This window comes from Brachyhypopomus gauderio, chromosome 1, assembly GCF_052324685.1.
Source record: "Brachyhypopomus gauderio isolate BG-103 chromosome 1, BGAUD_0.2, whole genome shotgun sequence".
In the NCBI taxonomy this organism is placed as follows: Eukaryota; Metazoa; Chordata; class Actinopteri; order Gymnotiformes; family Hypopomidae; genus Brachyhypopomus; species Brachyhypopomus gauderio.
In genome coordinates, this window is record NC_135211.1 from 3,187,997 (window position 1) to 3,205,496 (window position 17,500).

General features: G+C 46.1%; 1 protein-coding gene across 1 annotated transcript in view; it reads right to left on the reverse strand.

Annotated features, from left to right (window-relative positions):
* The window catches only part of lrp1ba (low density lipoprotein receptor-related protein 1Ba), a 284,803-nt gene that overhangs the window by 251,141 nt on the left and 16,162 nt on the right, over positions 1 to 17,500 (reverse strand). Inside the window, exon 2 of the mRNA XM_077010394.1 lies at positions 10,537 to 10,653. Within this exon, the coding sequence (XP_076866509.1) occupies positions 10,537 to 10,653 (117 nt within the window). The remainder of the gene's footprint in view (positions 1 to 10,536; positions 10,654 to 17,500) is intronic.

Consider the following 17,500-nt stretch of genomic DNA (forward strand, 5'->3'; position numbering starts at 1 on the left):
GCATAAAACATTCTACAGCCTTTATGTTTTGAGTGAACACATATGCACTCATAAACAGCTACATGTTCCTCATTAAACTGCAGTCGTAAATGAGATATGGATGTATGTTCTAACCTAAAGACCTACCGGAAACAAAAACAAATCAGTCTGTTCAACTTCCATATACCTTCAGAGCAATCGGCATAGTAACTTTAAACAGGAGAATTAATGGAGTACTCTCTGCATTTTGTCTTTGCACCTTTGGCAATCGTGCAATAACACCCCTGCGAGGCATCAAATCCCAACACGACAACGTTGGTTCTGATCTGATGGGCGGGAGAGATGGTGCAGCCTGAGGCGGTCCGGCGGGTTCAATGAAGGGGCGAACTGCCTCATATGGGCTTCCCCATAGGGTTCCTCCAATGAAGATCCGGCCCACATTTCTTACCTCAAGCAAAAGAACCAAAAGTCTCCTTCCTTTTTGCTTCTTTCTCCTCCCCTTCATCTCTCTCTCTCTCTCTCTCTCTATCCCTCTGTCTTCTCTCTCTCTCCCTCCCTCCCCCTCTATCTCTCCTCACCCCTCTCTCTCTGGACCAGTAAGTGGGCTCTTGTTACTACCTGGGAATTACAGGACGTGATAACAGAAATGGCGACAGCTTGTTATTGCACTATTAGCCGTCATATTTTATGCTCTGTATTACATTTTCCTTTGGTAAACAATTGAACTCCTTCTGCAGCACAATCCATCAGCCAGCCAGCTGCTTACGTAATGAGGCTTTTTGTAACTATGAGATCACTATTTAGTCAAAGGCCTAAAAAAGCAGCAGTTACAACTGCAGGGGTAAGAAACTAGTTTTAGTGGCTGATCTCACCATGAGGCCGTGGTTTCTCAGTCTCGGGGCGTCGTCTTCCACTGGTGTGTAACAGCCAAGAGCTCTTTGCATAAACGAGCCAATCACTGAGGCATTCTGGAGTGCATAATGCAAATTGGCTGCCTAGCAACTCCCAATTATGTTCCAGCTCACACACCAATACACATACTGTTGTATAAAAATAACCTGTAAAATGGTCAGATGGGCTGAGTGTACCACTGACAGTTAAGCAGCTAATTAAGTGAAATGCTCAGGTTTTATTCAAATATAATAATGAATTATCATTATAGCAGCGGGGTATGTGGCCTCATACAACGATTCCTTACTTCCACAATAACTTTTTCCAGCAGGTTGAAATTTCCCTCCCATTCGTTCCGCAATGTCCCTACACCAACACGCCTTACGAGTTATGACCCTAACATTACGAGTTCAGTAAACAGGCCTGATCGAGGTCATGTGAATGTGTTAAAGCCACCAAACACATGTGAAGGTATGTGGAGAATCTCTAACAGTTACATAGATGCGTGCCCACATAATGCTGCCGACTTGAACGTATATAAAAGCGTGAAGAACCGTGAACGCAGAAACGTTGCGTTCGTGTCCACAGAGAGAGCGTGAGAGTGTGGCTAACGATGCACTAAAGGCATTTGAATATTTCATTAACGCTGGCTGTGTTAGTGCTCCAATTACAGCTGTCGTTAGGGCATCAGTCAGTCAGCTGCTGGGTGCTTACGGCTGCAATTAGGGCCGTAGAGAACAGTCATTCACTCTAATCACTCTCGCCTTCGCCTTAAGAAGACAGAGAGAGAACTCACAGGAGCTACTGGTGGTTCGAGGTCAAAGCGCTCGTGAATTTGAAACTGCGAACGAAAACCATGCGACAACTTGCAAATTGTATACAGGATTCCTTTAGCTTTTGTGTTTGTGACATGTTTTGTGAAGAACCTGGTATGACCAAGTTAGAGGAGAAAACCACTTCGCCTCAGTGCGCTGTGCCGAACTGTCTGGCTGAGAGGCGTTTGAGGCATGGCCTCGTACATTTAGGTGAGGTTTCTGTCCAAAGTGATTTAGATTAGAGGCCCACGGACAGAGCCCAACACTGCCACCCCCCCACCCCCCCCCCCCCCCACCCCCGCTGCACACCCACCCAGCTGAGGCTGCTTGAGGTTCAGTGTCTTTCTCAAGGCCATCTCGAGTGGTAGGCGTCAGCTGTAATTTAAACCCCGGTTGCCTGGTTCATGGCCAAGCACTCTGGCTAATAAGCCAAGCTAAGGCACAGCCCACAACGCTCAGTCACACATCAGTGATGCTTCAAACACCTCTGCAAATCACATTTTCCTCCACTTATTTCCGCCGGTGGATAAGGCTGCTGAAGTCATGATTTTGCACGTGCGCACTTGCGCTCCACTGTACGGGCTGCAGTGACATCGCACTAACCCCTATAGTTACCCCAACCGTATATATATCACTGCAGTGATATAAACATTAATCCCCACAGTTGTCATAACCAGGACCTCTGCAGGTGACCTAGTTTGTTTGTATAGATGCTAACGGATAATGAATAGATGGTGTATGAGTGATATGCAAATGAACAGATTGGTGTTAAGTTCCCCACGGCATCCCCTCTTGTTTTGATTTAGTTTTCTGATTTTCCTCTGTGTGCTTTTATTTTGAAATACCCTTTTGTGTCTGCCTTCACGCCCCTGTATCTTGTGTCACCCACCACCTTGTGTATTGGTTTCGCCTGTGTCTCATTTAATCCTCGTTTTGCCTGTGTATTTAAACACTTTGTTTTACCATCGTTGTAGATGGCTACTGTTTTGTTCCTGTTCTTGTCTTAGGTATTCGCTAGTTCGTTCTGTTGTTTGTTAGCTCATGTCTTGTATTCAGTCTGGTCTCTGTTTCTAGTCTTGCTTGTTTTGTGTCTTATCTCTTTAGTTTGTAATATGCAGGTTTGCTTTGTGTGCCTTTGTTTGTCTATGTTGCTACATATTTATGTCCATGTCTTTGTTCATTAATCTGTCTGTAATTGTAGTTAGTATTTCTTGGTTGATTTCTTTAGTCTTGTTTAGTTTAACAGTGTTTGATATTGTCTTAAGTGTAGTTATTGTTGTATCATTCTTTAAATAAAATGCATAAAGGCTCGAGTTTATGTCGAACCTTTACCCCACGTGAGTCAACCGAGTTACAATTAGTTTGTCTATAGATGCTAACGGATAATGATTAAAGGGTTTATGGGTGATATGCTAATGCTCTGTGATTGGTTGGTTCAATATTCAGAGTGGGGGATAAAGAAACACACAGATGGCCCTTCAGAGCTCAGAGATCACAAACTGATGACACGTGAGATGCGTCAGTATCTGTAACTGAGCATAGAGTCCAAAAGAAGCTGAATACAAAAACAAAATCTGTGTGTGTGTGTGTGAGAGAGAGAGAGAGAGAGAGAGAGAGAGAGAGAGTATAACAGGCCACTGTAGTATTGAAAAGACAAATCTGTCTGATTGTGAGATGTTTGAGTTTAGAAACCTATTGAGAACTACCTTGGAGAAATCTGTATTTCTCTTCAAGGATGTGTCAAGCAGTGACAATTGATGATTAAAATTAGAGGAGTACTCCAGGCAGAGCCCAATCAAGATCAAATTAAGAGCAGTACTGCACACACTTGATTTAAATGAGCTTCTTTGCAATTAACGGGCACCATTTAAGTGGCTGCACTGAACTGCAAAATAATTACAGACTCATAATTTCCACACAATTCAATTGTGATTGCAGAAGCAGCGTGAACACAAGTCAGTTCTAATGTTAACATGCATATAAAATATTTTAGATGGCTTTTGTTTTTACCTCACCCTTAATCACATAAAGCAATGCCAGACTGGCACTCACTGAACTGAAAAAGCAGAAGTGGGCGGGGCTGTCTCTTGTGTGGGGTGATGGACAGTATAGAAGAGCCATGGCCACACCCCCAACCTTTCAGACGACGGCACCAGTGTATTCACACCACACTGCCTCAGCCAGCCCCACAGGCAACATGTTCATGATCACTGGTCTATACTGTAAAGCTGGTTTATTTAAGTCATATATTATTTTATGTGATTATGTCCCTATTCAGAACTGCAAGTTTTTCATGTGACCCTCTTCACACCAGTGTGATCCACACTAACACATGTAGCATCATTCTCATGCTTATGCTACATAAATATGTTTTAATATGAAATTTTATTTAATATGTTGAAGATCTGTTAGAATTTTAGTATGTTTATTTTTTGTATGTTATTCAGTTCTTTAACATGCCATATTGGGTTATTGAGGGGTGTTATGGCTATTCTGCACATGAGGCTCACACACACACATTAAAAGCATTAGGATAATCTACGGGTTTGACCTTTAACCGGCAAAGAAGGAGGCGTGTTGTGTGGGTGCATCGTCATGGCAAATCCCAGCCCTGTGCCTGACCCCTAGACCTCCTCTGGAACCCACCAAAGGGACGGAGGGGGGGGGGGGGGGGCACTGTGACAGGCACCCCCTCCCAGCCCACCACACCCCCTGCCCACCACTTTATCGCACCCTGGAGCCTCTTACGCTTTCATTTAGTTAACAGCAGGTAATTAATCCTCATAAACGCGCCGCCTTTTTGAGGCTCTAAAATGAAACGGGTTTAAAATGTTAACGGCCACAGTTCCATGGGGAGATCTGAAGAGCAATGAAGATTATGTAAAAAACAAAAACGAGGTCTCTTATTCACACCAGCGCTACAGTCTACAGATTTCACATACAAACAGCAATAGAGATAGAAGTTAGATGAATAAAATGAATAACCATAAAAAAGACAGGAAGCATGTGCTTATAGTTTAAATGAACGAAGCTTCTGCTAATAATTACCCGGATTAAAACCGCATATCAAATGACATGAACTACTTTTCCCAGGGAGCCTCTTGAGGGTGTGTTTAATTCAGGGGTGTAACATTTATGGGGACTCCCCCACCTCCAATTCCAACAAAGACATTTTTTTCATGAAAGCTTTGGAGCAGGAAGCACCCCCCCCACCCACCCACCACTCCACCACTCCAGAGTGTGCACCAGAGTGTGCACCAGAGTGTGCACCAGAGTGTGCACTACATCTTATATTTTACCTGAAAAAAAACTCTTTAATGGCAACAGACAGACTGTTCAGCCCAACCCCATAAACAACACATCCTATCCTGCAGATCACACTTCCTCTGGAGGCCTCTGCTATTGTCACACACACACACACACACACACACACACACACACACACACACACACACACACACACACTCGCAGATGTGCACAATGCACACAGACATGTGCATGCAAACACATACACCCAAATACAAACAAACACACACACACACACACACACACACACACACACACACGCACAAATTCATGCGCTGAAAACAGATGGTTCGAGTCACTGGAGCAAACCCGAGCCCGACCTGCTTGACACAAATGAGAAGCATTATGCTACATTATGCGGAAGCATTGGCGTAAACACCGGCCTGTGGGCAAAGACCTTCATCGCATGACGCTCTGAACGTCAGCTATGAGCTTGGCAAAGCTTCCTTATATTAGAAGTCTTGTGACAAAACTGTAATTTCAATCATTTATTTTATTAAAATGTAAAATATATATTTATTTATTTCTCTTTCTTGGCTACACATTTTAAGTCTGTGCAGCACATTCTAAAACCCAGTTGGTTTCTGGGAAGGCAGCGTTCACATAGAGCCCTATCACTGTCGGGGTGTTCGCTTCTCCTCAGATGGTGCTCAGTGCGGAGGTGTGACGTACCTGCAGACTCCGCACGTGCTGATGCCCCGCCCCCTTTTAGTTCATGGGGACCAATGACTGCTACCATTGATTTGATCCTAAAATAGGTAGCCAGTTCAAGTGCACCGAGGTAGCAACAGGAACAGGAAGCATCCTCCAGCTCCTTCTAAAGCAGCTGTTCTGGGTACTACACCAGAGAGGTATGATGGTATTAACTGCTAAGAGGATTCTTATGTATCATCCTCTGTTTTTGGAACACCATGATAGTTATTTCCCCAAAAGCCAGGACAGAATCCGGTTTGTCATCTCCCTCCTCTGATGCTGTCATATCTTCACCCAGCCCTGGACTCCAATCACGTTTTTTGACTGTCCTGCTGTTGGGAAATATTCAGGCTTGCTGTTAAGCAACAACAAGCAGGGAAAGAGATCTGCAGTGGGACATGCCACAGAGTTCCAGACCATGGTGGCTAGATGTGGCTGTGTCAACCTGCCTTTGCTGATGGCGTACAGAAGTAGATAAACCACAGCTCTCCTGGCATGCAGGGCGACTGTAGACTTAGAGCGACTTAGAGGTGTTCATCCATATGTCTACCTCAGTGGATATCCACACGCAGACACAAGATCCAGCCTGAACATAGGAGCTCACTCTGTCTTCCGCTGCCCATGAAGAACACTCCAACTCTGGTGTCCCTTTGCAACTGCGTACATCACCCTCCGTCGGCTACTGAATGCAGTCAGTGCATAATGGAGAAACGCTGTCTGTCCTGTGACATTCCCTCTCACTTTCTTGGTCGCCCGACCGATCTGTGCTCCCTGGTTGGATGAACATCTTATCACCGAGGTAAGAGGCTCTGCCTTCCTCAGGATCACCCTCCCCATGATCTTCCCCTCTTAGATTGGATCAGGACACCTAGACAAACACAAGGGACTTCCAACTGCCTCTCAGAACCCTGAAGAACCCCCCTCCCCTTCTACAGAGTTTCCTCTATATATTCAGTAAGAATATACTAGATAATATCTGAAGGCCACCGCTTGTCTGTCCAAGAGACCAAGGTCACGGATGAGGCAAATGTACAGGGGTTCATTTGAACCTAAAAAGCACAAACAGTGAGGAAAATAAGTATTTGGACATATTTGAAAATAAGTATTTGGACACCCTTTTCACTTTAGGTGCATGTCCACTGTGAGAGACAAAATAAAAAAAAAAACAGAAATCACAAAGTATTATTTTTTAAATAATTTATTTGTGTGTGCAAATAAGTATTTGAAAACCTGTGAAAATCAATATTAATATTTGATAGAGTAGACTTTGTTTGTAATTACAGAGGTCAAACGTTTCCTGTAGTTTTTCACCAGGTTTGCACACACTGCAGCAGGGATTTTGGCCCATTCCTCCACATAGATCTTCTCCAGATCAGCCAGGTTTCTGGGCTGTCTCTGAGAAACACAATTTGAGCTCCCTCCATTTTCTATAGGGTTTAGGTCTGGAGACTGGCTAGGCCACTCCAGAACCCTGATATGCTTCTTACGGAGCCACTCCTTGGTTATCCTGGCTGTGTGCTTTGGGTCATTGTCATGTTGAAAGACCCAGCCACGACCCATCTTCAATGCTTTTACTGAGGGAAGGAGGTTGTTCCCCAAAATCTCCCAATACATGATCCCGGTCATCCTCTCCTTAATACAGTGCAGTCGTCCTGTCCCATATGCAGAAAAAACACCCCCAAACTTGATGCTTCCACCCCCATGATTCACAGTAGGGATGGTGTTTTTGGGACGGTACTCATCATTCTTTGTCCTCCAAACACGGCGAGTGGAATTAAGACCAATAGGTTCTATTTAGGTCTCATCTGACCACAGATCTTTCTCCCATGACTCCTCTGGATCATCTAAATGGTCATGGACAAACTTAAGACGGGCCTGGACGTGTGCTGATTTAAGCAGGGGAACCTTCTGTGTCATACATGACTTTAAACTATGACGTCTTAGTGTATTACCCACAGTAACCTTGGAAACAGTGGTGCCAGCTCTCTTCAAGTCTTTGAAGCTCCTCCCGTGTAGTTCTGGGCTGATTCCTCACCTTTCTTAGGATCACTGCTACAATACGAGGTGAGATCTTTCATGGAGCCCCAGGTGAGATCTTACATGGAGCTTACATTCCAACAGTTGATCTTTTTTTTTACCCAACTGCTTGGCAACTGCCCTATAGACCTTTCCAGTTTTGTAGAGGTCTACAATTTAGTCTCTGGTGTCTTTGGACAGCCCTTTGGTCTTAGCCATGTTAGTAGTTGGAGTCTTTCTGATTGTGTGGGGTGGACATGAGTCTTTATGCAGCTAACAACCTCAAACTGGTGCTTCTAATTTAGTGTTTAAATACTTATTTCTTCACTGCTTAACCTGGTGTGCATATTGGCAGGTAATGAATGAAAAACAGCATTTATTGACATCTTAGAGACATTCACAGTCTCTAGTCCAAATCGCCTGCGGTCTTTTGGTCTTTCATGAATGAAAAATTCTGAGAAGAAATAGATCAATATGTCATAGACAATCTGCTCATCTTTTCCAGGAACCTCCAGGAGATACTTCATTTCCCAAGTCTAAACTCAGAAAGCACCACCTCTGTGTCAAACTATAAAAATGCCATCAGTGATCTGTCTACTTTCTCAGTTATACATTGTCACCCAGAGATATCTCTATGAGTGATGGCCATGCTAGTGCAGTCACCGGCTGGCCCAGTCCCTGGTCTCTTAAGGAGCTCCAACATTTCTTGAGCTTTGCAAGAATACCGGCTTCATCAGGAATTATCGCACTGTGGTAAAGCCTCTCGCCAGCCTGATAAAGCATAAAGCATCAGTCACGCTGGTGTTGGAACACAGAGGCCAGTCGAGCATTCACCCAACTAAAAACCAGTGGTCACTAGCACTACTGTCCTCAGGTAAACAGACCCCACAAAGCTGTTGGTCATAGAGGTGGAGGCTGAGATTCCTCTGAGGTTGAGATTGGTGCTGTGCTTTATAATCACCACAGGAAACCTGAGCACACTCTTATTTTGTTAGTAAAACACTCAGAACCTCCTGAATATAACTATGATGTGAGGAACATAGCACTGGCGTCACTGACTGGAGAATGCTTAGCATCAATTTTAGGTCCTTACTGATCATAAGAACCTTAAGTATCTAAATACAGCCACACTCCTTAACTCTCATGCAAGGTACTCAGAACTTTTCACTCGCATTAACTTTTTGGTAACTTACCGACCCAGTTCTAAGAACATAAAGGCAAATGCTCTCTCTTGTCTATATGAGAAACCCCAAGAGTCCTCCCAACCTGAATTCATCCTCCAAGCAACCTGTTTTTTCCCCATACAATGGGACCTATTTGAGGAAATCTCCAACCAACGGGTGTGTAGGTCCATACCGAATCCTGAGACGTTTAAACCCGCTTGCCGACCTCCTGAAGATTCCTCCTCACATCTTCCCTGTATTCCGTGTCTTGCTACTGAAGCTGGTTCACTACTGCCCCTTCTCCTCAACCAGGGAGATGAACCCTTCAGGTAAATGTTCTCCGTTGCAGTCAGGACACTGCTAGATTCATAAAAGTATCTCATTGAGTGGGATGGCTACAGCTCGGTGGACCAGACTTCCTAAACCCCTCATTCACCTGGACCTTCCAGATGGAACACCCTGATCTCCTAGAGCCTCACCCATAAGGTTGGCCTCACCGTCATACCGTTGGGACATTGGGTGAAGTCCCAGCAACATCCCATGTTTGTCACATCAACCAACCACAGCCCCCTTGTTCATCATCTCTTGAGTTCTAATGTCTTTCTGTTATTTCCATATCGTTTACCTGTTTGATCCCTCTTCCTCTTCATGATCATCCTCATCATATTGTCTCCGCCTATGCTAAGCACACTGGGTGTTTTTTCTACCTGTCTCTTCAGTGTGATGTACCTTTGCTCCCCTCACTCTGATATCTTGAACAGTGCCTGTGTTTGGTCTTGCTGTTTGCATCTGCTCCTTTGCATTGTCACTTGATATTTTAAAAAGCGCTGACGCCTAGAGCTTGAATCCTCGTTTCACTTTGTGACACAAGTTGAGAGACGAGGACGACTAGGACGATTCGAGATATTAGTTTTCCTAAAATTCTTAGAACAAGTCACTGGAGAAAGTCATGTATATTTGGAAAAACCATTTAAAATCAGATTTTATTTGAGGACACACTTTACAAATAAGGATGCCATATTTGTTCTGTTTTGCAGCATTTTTACTGTAGTCATTTGCGCTTCTATTAATTACGATTTATTTCCTTGTTTGGGCCCGGCCATGTAACGTGACTGGATAACGAAGACGCCTGTCGGCTGTTGTGCTGTTATGAAATAAGCCAATGAAATAGAAGGGCTCTCCAAGGTGGGAGGGCCTCCTTGCCCCGCCCCTCGGTCAAGCTACACATTGAAGCCTATTACAATCCTCCTGCGCTCACACGATGCCATTACACCCATCATGTCCTGAAGCCGAGGACGTCCTGCGCTCACAGGATACCCAAAGGGACAAGACAACAGTGCTGTCACTGTCTTATTTGGCACGGGAGGACTTTTTTCACCATGAATATCAGAGCTGAGACAAAATGTCAGATTTGCTTTGACATAAACTCCCACATTGTATGCCTGTCTAAAGATAGCATATGTTTGCATAAAAACACATGAAAATAATCATTTGAGCAACCACCGAAAAAAAAAAACACCTACAGACTCACCTACTGAATTGATGGGTTAGGTGTACATTAACATTTTCATGAGACGTTTATAAAAAACCTTTTACATAATATAGAAAAGGCTTTATAAACACTTATGTATGTTATCATGGGCAGTTTGAGGAGATGAATGTGGGAGACTCACACTGAAAGAGTGATTCATCTGAGGCGTCTGGGCAGTCTGCTTCACCATCACAGAGCCAGCTCTCCGATACACACACTTTTCCATCGGCACACAGAAACTCCCCATCATCACACACCTCTGGAGTAGGGTGGAGGAGTGGAGATGGAGAGAGAGAGAGAGAGAGAGAGAGAGAGAGAGAGAGAAGAAGATGGACGGATGTGTGAGGAAGGGAGACATACATTGAGACAAGGACAGAGGACAAGAGACAGGTAGGAGAAGGAGGTGTTATTCCACACGTGGTAATACTGTCTATTCTCTATATGAAGTTGACTGAGTTGAAAATGAATTTGGGTAAGTCTGCTATAACACTTAAGAAATGATTCGATATGCTCAGCTGATGATGCGATGCCCAGGCCGCGCAAATTAATGACACTAAACACAGCCGAAGTGTTTCCAGGCCGACCAGATGGACATTCTCTAAACGTGATGTCAGATATTCCAACGGAGGACGTGTAAACGCGTTGCCTGGCGCCAGGCAGTGTGTTCATTAACATACAGCCCAGACCTGCCAATCACACGCTGGATGCCACTAGTCTGGCGTTGAAGAACCCGCCAGCTCGTGGTGCTCTGGTCGCGTGGTTCCCCACGGGGACGATCTCCCCGTCACTTTTGGGGGGTGTACTGACAGTTCATCAGTTCCATGCCATAGCTTTGAAGTCAATGTATCAATCAATTAGGAAAACAACTTTATACTAGCAAAATGTGCGTCTGAGTCTACTTGGTGCTGCCGAAACCATGTTTAACACCATCTCTTAGTTAAATCAGGTCACCCTACTCAGACGTTCTACCTTTCAAAATAAAAGACCTCAGTTGTCACATTGCTGGAGGAAAAACATCAAGTAATGCACATGGAAAAAAAGAGCGAAGCTGAAATGAGCCTGTTTCTTCTCCATGGAGGCCGAGAACCTGCTCCGCTGTAGAACACCTGTCCGTCTCAGCCTCGCACCATTTTAAGACGTATTTCGCCACTCTACCCGTCGGCTTATGGAGCCAGAATAGAGCAACCGCTAGATGCTGCAAGACAATGTAGCCGTCCGCCCCCATTTTCACGGTGGAGAGTTGTTTAAAGGCGTGAGACAAAGGCAGCGAAAGGAAGTGCCCCTTCTGTCTGAAGCATACAGGCTCACAAATGTAACTATGTAACTACTGTATCTAACTATGGACACCCCCCCCCCCCCCCCCCCCCATTAGAGACGTTAGAGAGAAGGTCTTTTATCCATACAGTGGTTCTGACGGGCGCAGAGGACAACAGCGGGACTGAGTTACCGTCAGCGAAATGTCACTTACCCTTCGCTACGTTTAAAAATGGAGAGAATCAAGGAGAGTTCACAGAGCGGTGGGGGAGAGAGAGGGCGCGGAAAACGGGAGCTAAACTCCTGCCGCAGAAACTTTTGAGGAGAGTTCCTGGACGTTTTTGGAAAGAGTCAACGTCCCGAAGTGCGTCAGCTCTGGCGAGACAGAACAGGAACGTCCGAGGAAAAGTGGGAGCTGAAGACCCAAAGCTCTCTGGTGGTGGTGGAGTGACAAAACGATGTCACGCGATGTCACGACGTGCCGTGTCATACAGCATCTCGGGGCGCTCAGAGGCGTTCGGTGTGAACAGGTCTAGACAGCATTTTTTGCCATTTTTACTATATTGTACAGGAACAATATTAGATGAGCATGAAGTAAGGGTGGGAGAGGCTCTTGCGTATAATTTGCTGATGTACTGCGGCTGGAGAGTGTTTGCACTGTTTGACATTTCAGAGAAGCTAATAAGAGAGATTCCTGTTTGTGATGCAGAGGAGAAGATGTGTGGTGTCTCACAGTCACACAGCCGTTCTATCATCAAAGAGTGACCCTCGATCTACTGCTGCTCTACTGCCCGGGCCAGCTCTCTCTCTCTCTCTCTCTCTCTCTCTCTCTCTCTCTCTCTCTCTCTCTCTCCCTTTCCTTAGGGTGTGTGTGTGTGTGTGTGTGTGTGTGTGTGTGTGTGTGTGTGCCAAGCGCTGATCCTCTTTTTCTGTCTCTGGGTTCATTCAGTCAGCACTCTGCAGGTACAGTCCACTAATCAGTTCTACTGCGTGAAGCTGTGGTCACACACACACACACGCGAACACTCATCCATATTCACACTCCAGCTCCTCATAACGAATCACATTAGGAATCGCAAGTCACATATCATAGGGGATTACACAAGGCAAGAGTCATTTCATGTCAACAGCCAGGACTTATATGTGCGGTGTGTGTTAGTCTTAACGGTGTGTCTTAGTACCACACCCACTTTTGCTTCTTGTACAAATCTCTCTGCCCATCTCCGAACCTTCTTCAGGAATGAGGTTTAGGGATTGCTCAATTACAGTATTCCAGTCTGGAAGATAAATAAGGCAAAACTAAAATTTTGAATGAACATGTATCAGACCCAAAATGATTTCACAGGTTCTTCTGCTCTAGAAGCACTCGACAATTCGAGAGCATTTGTGCACCACTGTAATTCTTTCTGGAACAGTCTACTAAACATTTACTAAACACAGTCGATGTAATGCAAAAAAAAATTGGTATTTGTTGCACAGGAAAAGTGGGTCCAGAACCTCTGAGACCAGCGTCACTGAGATGGCGTCAGGGACTGTGGACTGTCCCGGCCCGATGCGGCAGGACTTAATGAATGGGTTTCGCCGTGTGCAGAAATGCTCAGAAGAAGCAATACCGAAGAAGAATCCCAAAAACACGCTGATCTCCTCGACTCTCCAGAGTGTCGCACGCAGCAGCACGACCCCAAACATCGCTAATGTTGCAACGACCCCCATGGAGCTAAGTTAGCACGCGTTTAACTTTATGGACAAGCGTTTTGCTCTGCAGGACTTAATTTGATGACGGGGGTTTTTTGTTACATCTCCTCCCTTGATGTTCTCTGCTCCTGCACCGCTACACAATGATGGCCAGCACTGCGGGCCCGATCCGTATCCCAGTCTCATCAGAATGTGACATCTGGGAAGGTGAGATGTTCTTTCCCTCTTGTTCTGTCTGCTCCATCTCAGCAGGCCCGGACAGGCCAGCGAGGTGACGGCTCTTCTGACGAGCAGAAATTGGTGCAGATGTACTGCTGAGACCACGAGGCAAATGGCCTACAGGGCAGCCGGCGTTTGCGTAGAAGATGACGGGGACAGTGCAGCTTACAGAGGGAACTACAGACTCCTGTAGGACAGCTTCCGTTTGTAGAGCTCTTCCCTTATTTAACAGCCATTTATCAACCATTTATCAGCTAGAAATCAGGCCCCTCCCTCTTCAAGCCTCATCACTGATGCACGCTGAGGAAAAGACACACATGCTCAAACACACACACCTTTCAGCTCTCTCACACACACACACGTATCCCACAAGCACACTCCATCTTGCACACGCAGAGACACAAGCACGCGCACCACGTGAGATCCCCCGATGTCACTTCCCCTACTAAGACGCATGAATTATTCATTGAGTCTTAAAATTCAGCATGTCTTTCTCACGCGCCGGGCTTAAAACTATTCCCAACGCACCTCTTGGTGTGAACAGCTGGAGCTGCTCGCCAGGATCCTGCCTGAGAAACCACCGCACGTTAAAATATCTGCCTTCCACTTTGCTTTGGCACGTCTGTGGGAAACAGGCGCTTTGGATGGTGATGGTGGTGACGGTGGTGACGGTGGTAAGGCCCATCGTTGATCACACAGGCTTGACATTAATGTATTTTGGCAGCAACATATTAACGATCACCAATGATAACAGTAGTTGGAGATGTGACTCACAGTAGTAGCCTGTTTTCTGTCTATATCAGTCTGTATCAGTCTATATCAGTCTGTATCAGTCTATGTATGTCTACATCACTCTGTGTATGCCTACGCCAGTCTGAATCCGCCTGTATCCGTCTATATCTGTCTGTATCAGTCAGTATCAGCCTGTATCAGTCTATATTAGTCTGTATCTGCCTGCGTATGTCTGTATCAGTCTGTATCGGTCTGTGTCGGTCTGTATCGGTCTGTGTAGGCACCATGTCGACCAGCAGGAGGCAGTACTAGCACCACCTTTCGTCAGCAGGAGGAGGGGGTGTGGTCAGGGGGGAGGAAGGGGGTGTGGTCAGGGGGGAGGAAGTGGAAACTCAGGTGTGAATACCTTGATCAACAGAATGTCAGCAAGGTTCATAACCATCCCTCATCTCACTCTCATCAGCACCACGTGGACACGTAACAGCAAACGGCTGAAAAGCACATTTCTTTATTGAATCTAAGGAACAGGAGAATTTGAGCCTGATCAACGTTGCCACGGCAACAGACCCACCCGAAATTCAAGCTTGCGGAGACGCTCCCGGGGTCGGAAACAAAGGCGAGATGGATTCCCTGTAGTTAGACTGCAGACGATACTCCCGTTCCTGGGTTTGAGCACCATGACTCACAGTACACCTGGAGGATTGTTATGCTTTATCACCACAAAACCCGTCATGGAGATTCCCTCTAATGTCAAAATCAACATGTGACACTTCAGGATGCCAGTTTATCTAAAGGACATAGTTATTTAAACAGCAGAGTTTCATCAAGAATCTTGATCTAATAGGTATTGTTTTAATGCATTTGTACGTCTTCAAACCATCTTTGTACAGATAATCTTAAATCCGAAACACACATGAAGATACATCTCTCATGCCATTCCTTCATCTGTCTCTTTCTTTACTAAAATATGTGATATCTGGCCATCATCTTGCCTTACCCAGGATAAGCCATGCCACTGACGTTACTGGGAGATGTTCAAACCAGCACCACTGATGTTACTGGGACATGTTCAAACCAGTACCACTGACGTTACTGGGACATGTTCAAACCAGTACCACTGTTCTTCACGCCAGAACAAACCAGCTGACCTCTCTCTGCTGCTCAGAACTTTTATGCACCACTATGTTTTCTTTGTTCTCCATAGAACCAGGATAGCAAATCCCACCTCTTCCTTACATCAGGGACATCCACGCACGCGCAGGCACACGCACGCACACACACACACACACACACACACACACACACACACACACACACACGCACGCACACACGCACGCACACACGCACGCACGCACGCACGCGCGCACACACACACACACACACACACACCAATTGGTTTATTCACTGTGTGTACCGATTGCTGATGCTGCTGCTTGTGTCTTTGAGTTATCGTGTTTAATAAATTCATCGTTTATTATTGACATCATCCAGATTGCGGTTGCTGCCAGTACACGTAAAGGAATCACGGTTATTTAAATGGTCGTATCACTGACCACCAGACCCAGTCCGTCTCGTGAGTCCGTCACATGAAGACCGGACCGCAGACCTTGTCCGGGAAGCAGAGACAGGAGAGGCGGTTCGGCTCTCGGCTCCGCCCTCTTGATTAATCGGCAACGCCGCAATTAGCGACGTTATTAATGATCCCCGTGAAGCTGACGAGCGTCGATGCTGATGGCATTACGGGATTTGTCTAGGCGCTGAGGTTGATGGGTATCGGCTCTCTGCCTTCTAAAGGTTAATTATGGGAAGTGTTGGAGCTCACGAGTCCATCAATCAGAGAGGCTGTTATATTTTTAAGGCTGAGAGGACAAAATGTTAAAAGAAAGAACGTTTTTTAGTCAATGCAAAATCTGTTACTGAATATGAGTAACCGTAGTTTAGTGTATTTTGCTTTTTGAAATGTCTTTTTGTATGGGGTATGTTCCTTAACGCGTGTGTGGTTGTATTTGTGCCTTTTTGCCCAACATCCTGCCCTGCTGGGTCTGTGCGCGACACGCAGCTGCACCAGACACGCCGCGTTTACGCACGGAGACTCCGGGCAGACGCTGCGCTGTAGCGCATTTATCACGGTTTGTTCCGGGCCATCCCCACCCACCCCCACCACCCCTCCTCTTTATTTTACACACTTTTACAGCTCACAAATCATTCAGCCTCGTTTCAGTCAGACGCCAGACTGGCTGCAACCTGCTCGGCTTCCTGTAGGATCGTTTTTAACACGGGACCCTCCTGCCTCGCCACACCGGGGCCTGATTTACTGTCAGCGCGCTATTGACGCCCGTCAACGCGGCGAAAGGACTCGGTTCTTTGTAAAAGTGTTTGGCGACATCTTGAGCGGAGCTGCGGAACATGGTTTTGCCGTAAAAGAGGGACAGGGCCGGAATAACCCAGCCCGGGTCCCGTGTGGACAAGCCGGCGAAGGCGCCGCTGCGCGGCTCGTTTCGTGCGGGATGGCTGGGGAACAAAACAGGCAGATGTCTCCTTTCTAAAGGGGAAGACTCGGAGGTGAGGACGCCCGTTATGACGGCAGATGGGCTCGGCTGAAAAACGTGAATAACTTCGCCAGACGGGAATCGTGAAAGCAACAAAAGACTCGATGAAATGATGTTTCATCTGTTTGACTGTCGTGGAACTTTGAGAAGCTGCGCTTGCGCGTTTATATCTGTGTGTGATTGATTGTGTACTCATCAATTTAAAAATGAACAGAATTATGGCACCGGGGTTCTTTTTTGGTTCTGACTGTATCTGCCAGACTTGTCTGCATTTATTCATTGTGCTCTTTTCTGATTGCTTGCCGCTTCCAGTACTGCAGGGGGAATCTAGTGGCAATGAAACAGCACTGAAACGCTCCAAGCGCTGCCACTACTCACCCACAACAGTGAAACGCTCCAAACGCTGCCACTACTCACCCACAGCAGTGAAACGCTCCAAACGCTGCCACTACTCACCCACAGCAGTGAAACGCTCCAAACGCTGCCACTACTCACCCACAGCAGTGAAACACTCCAAACGCTGCCACTACTCACCCACAGCCGTGGAGCGCAGGGCTCGGACGACCTGCTGAGTCTAAACGTCTGACTTCACCTCACTGTAAGACGAGCTGCTGGAGGCCCATCTGCCCACAGGCTGTGGTTTGTGCAGGGAGGATC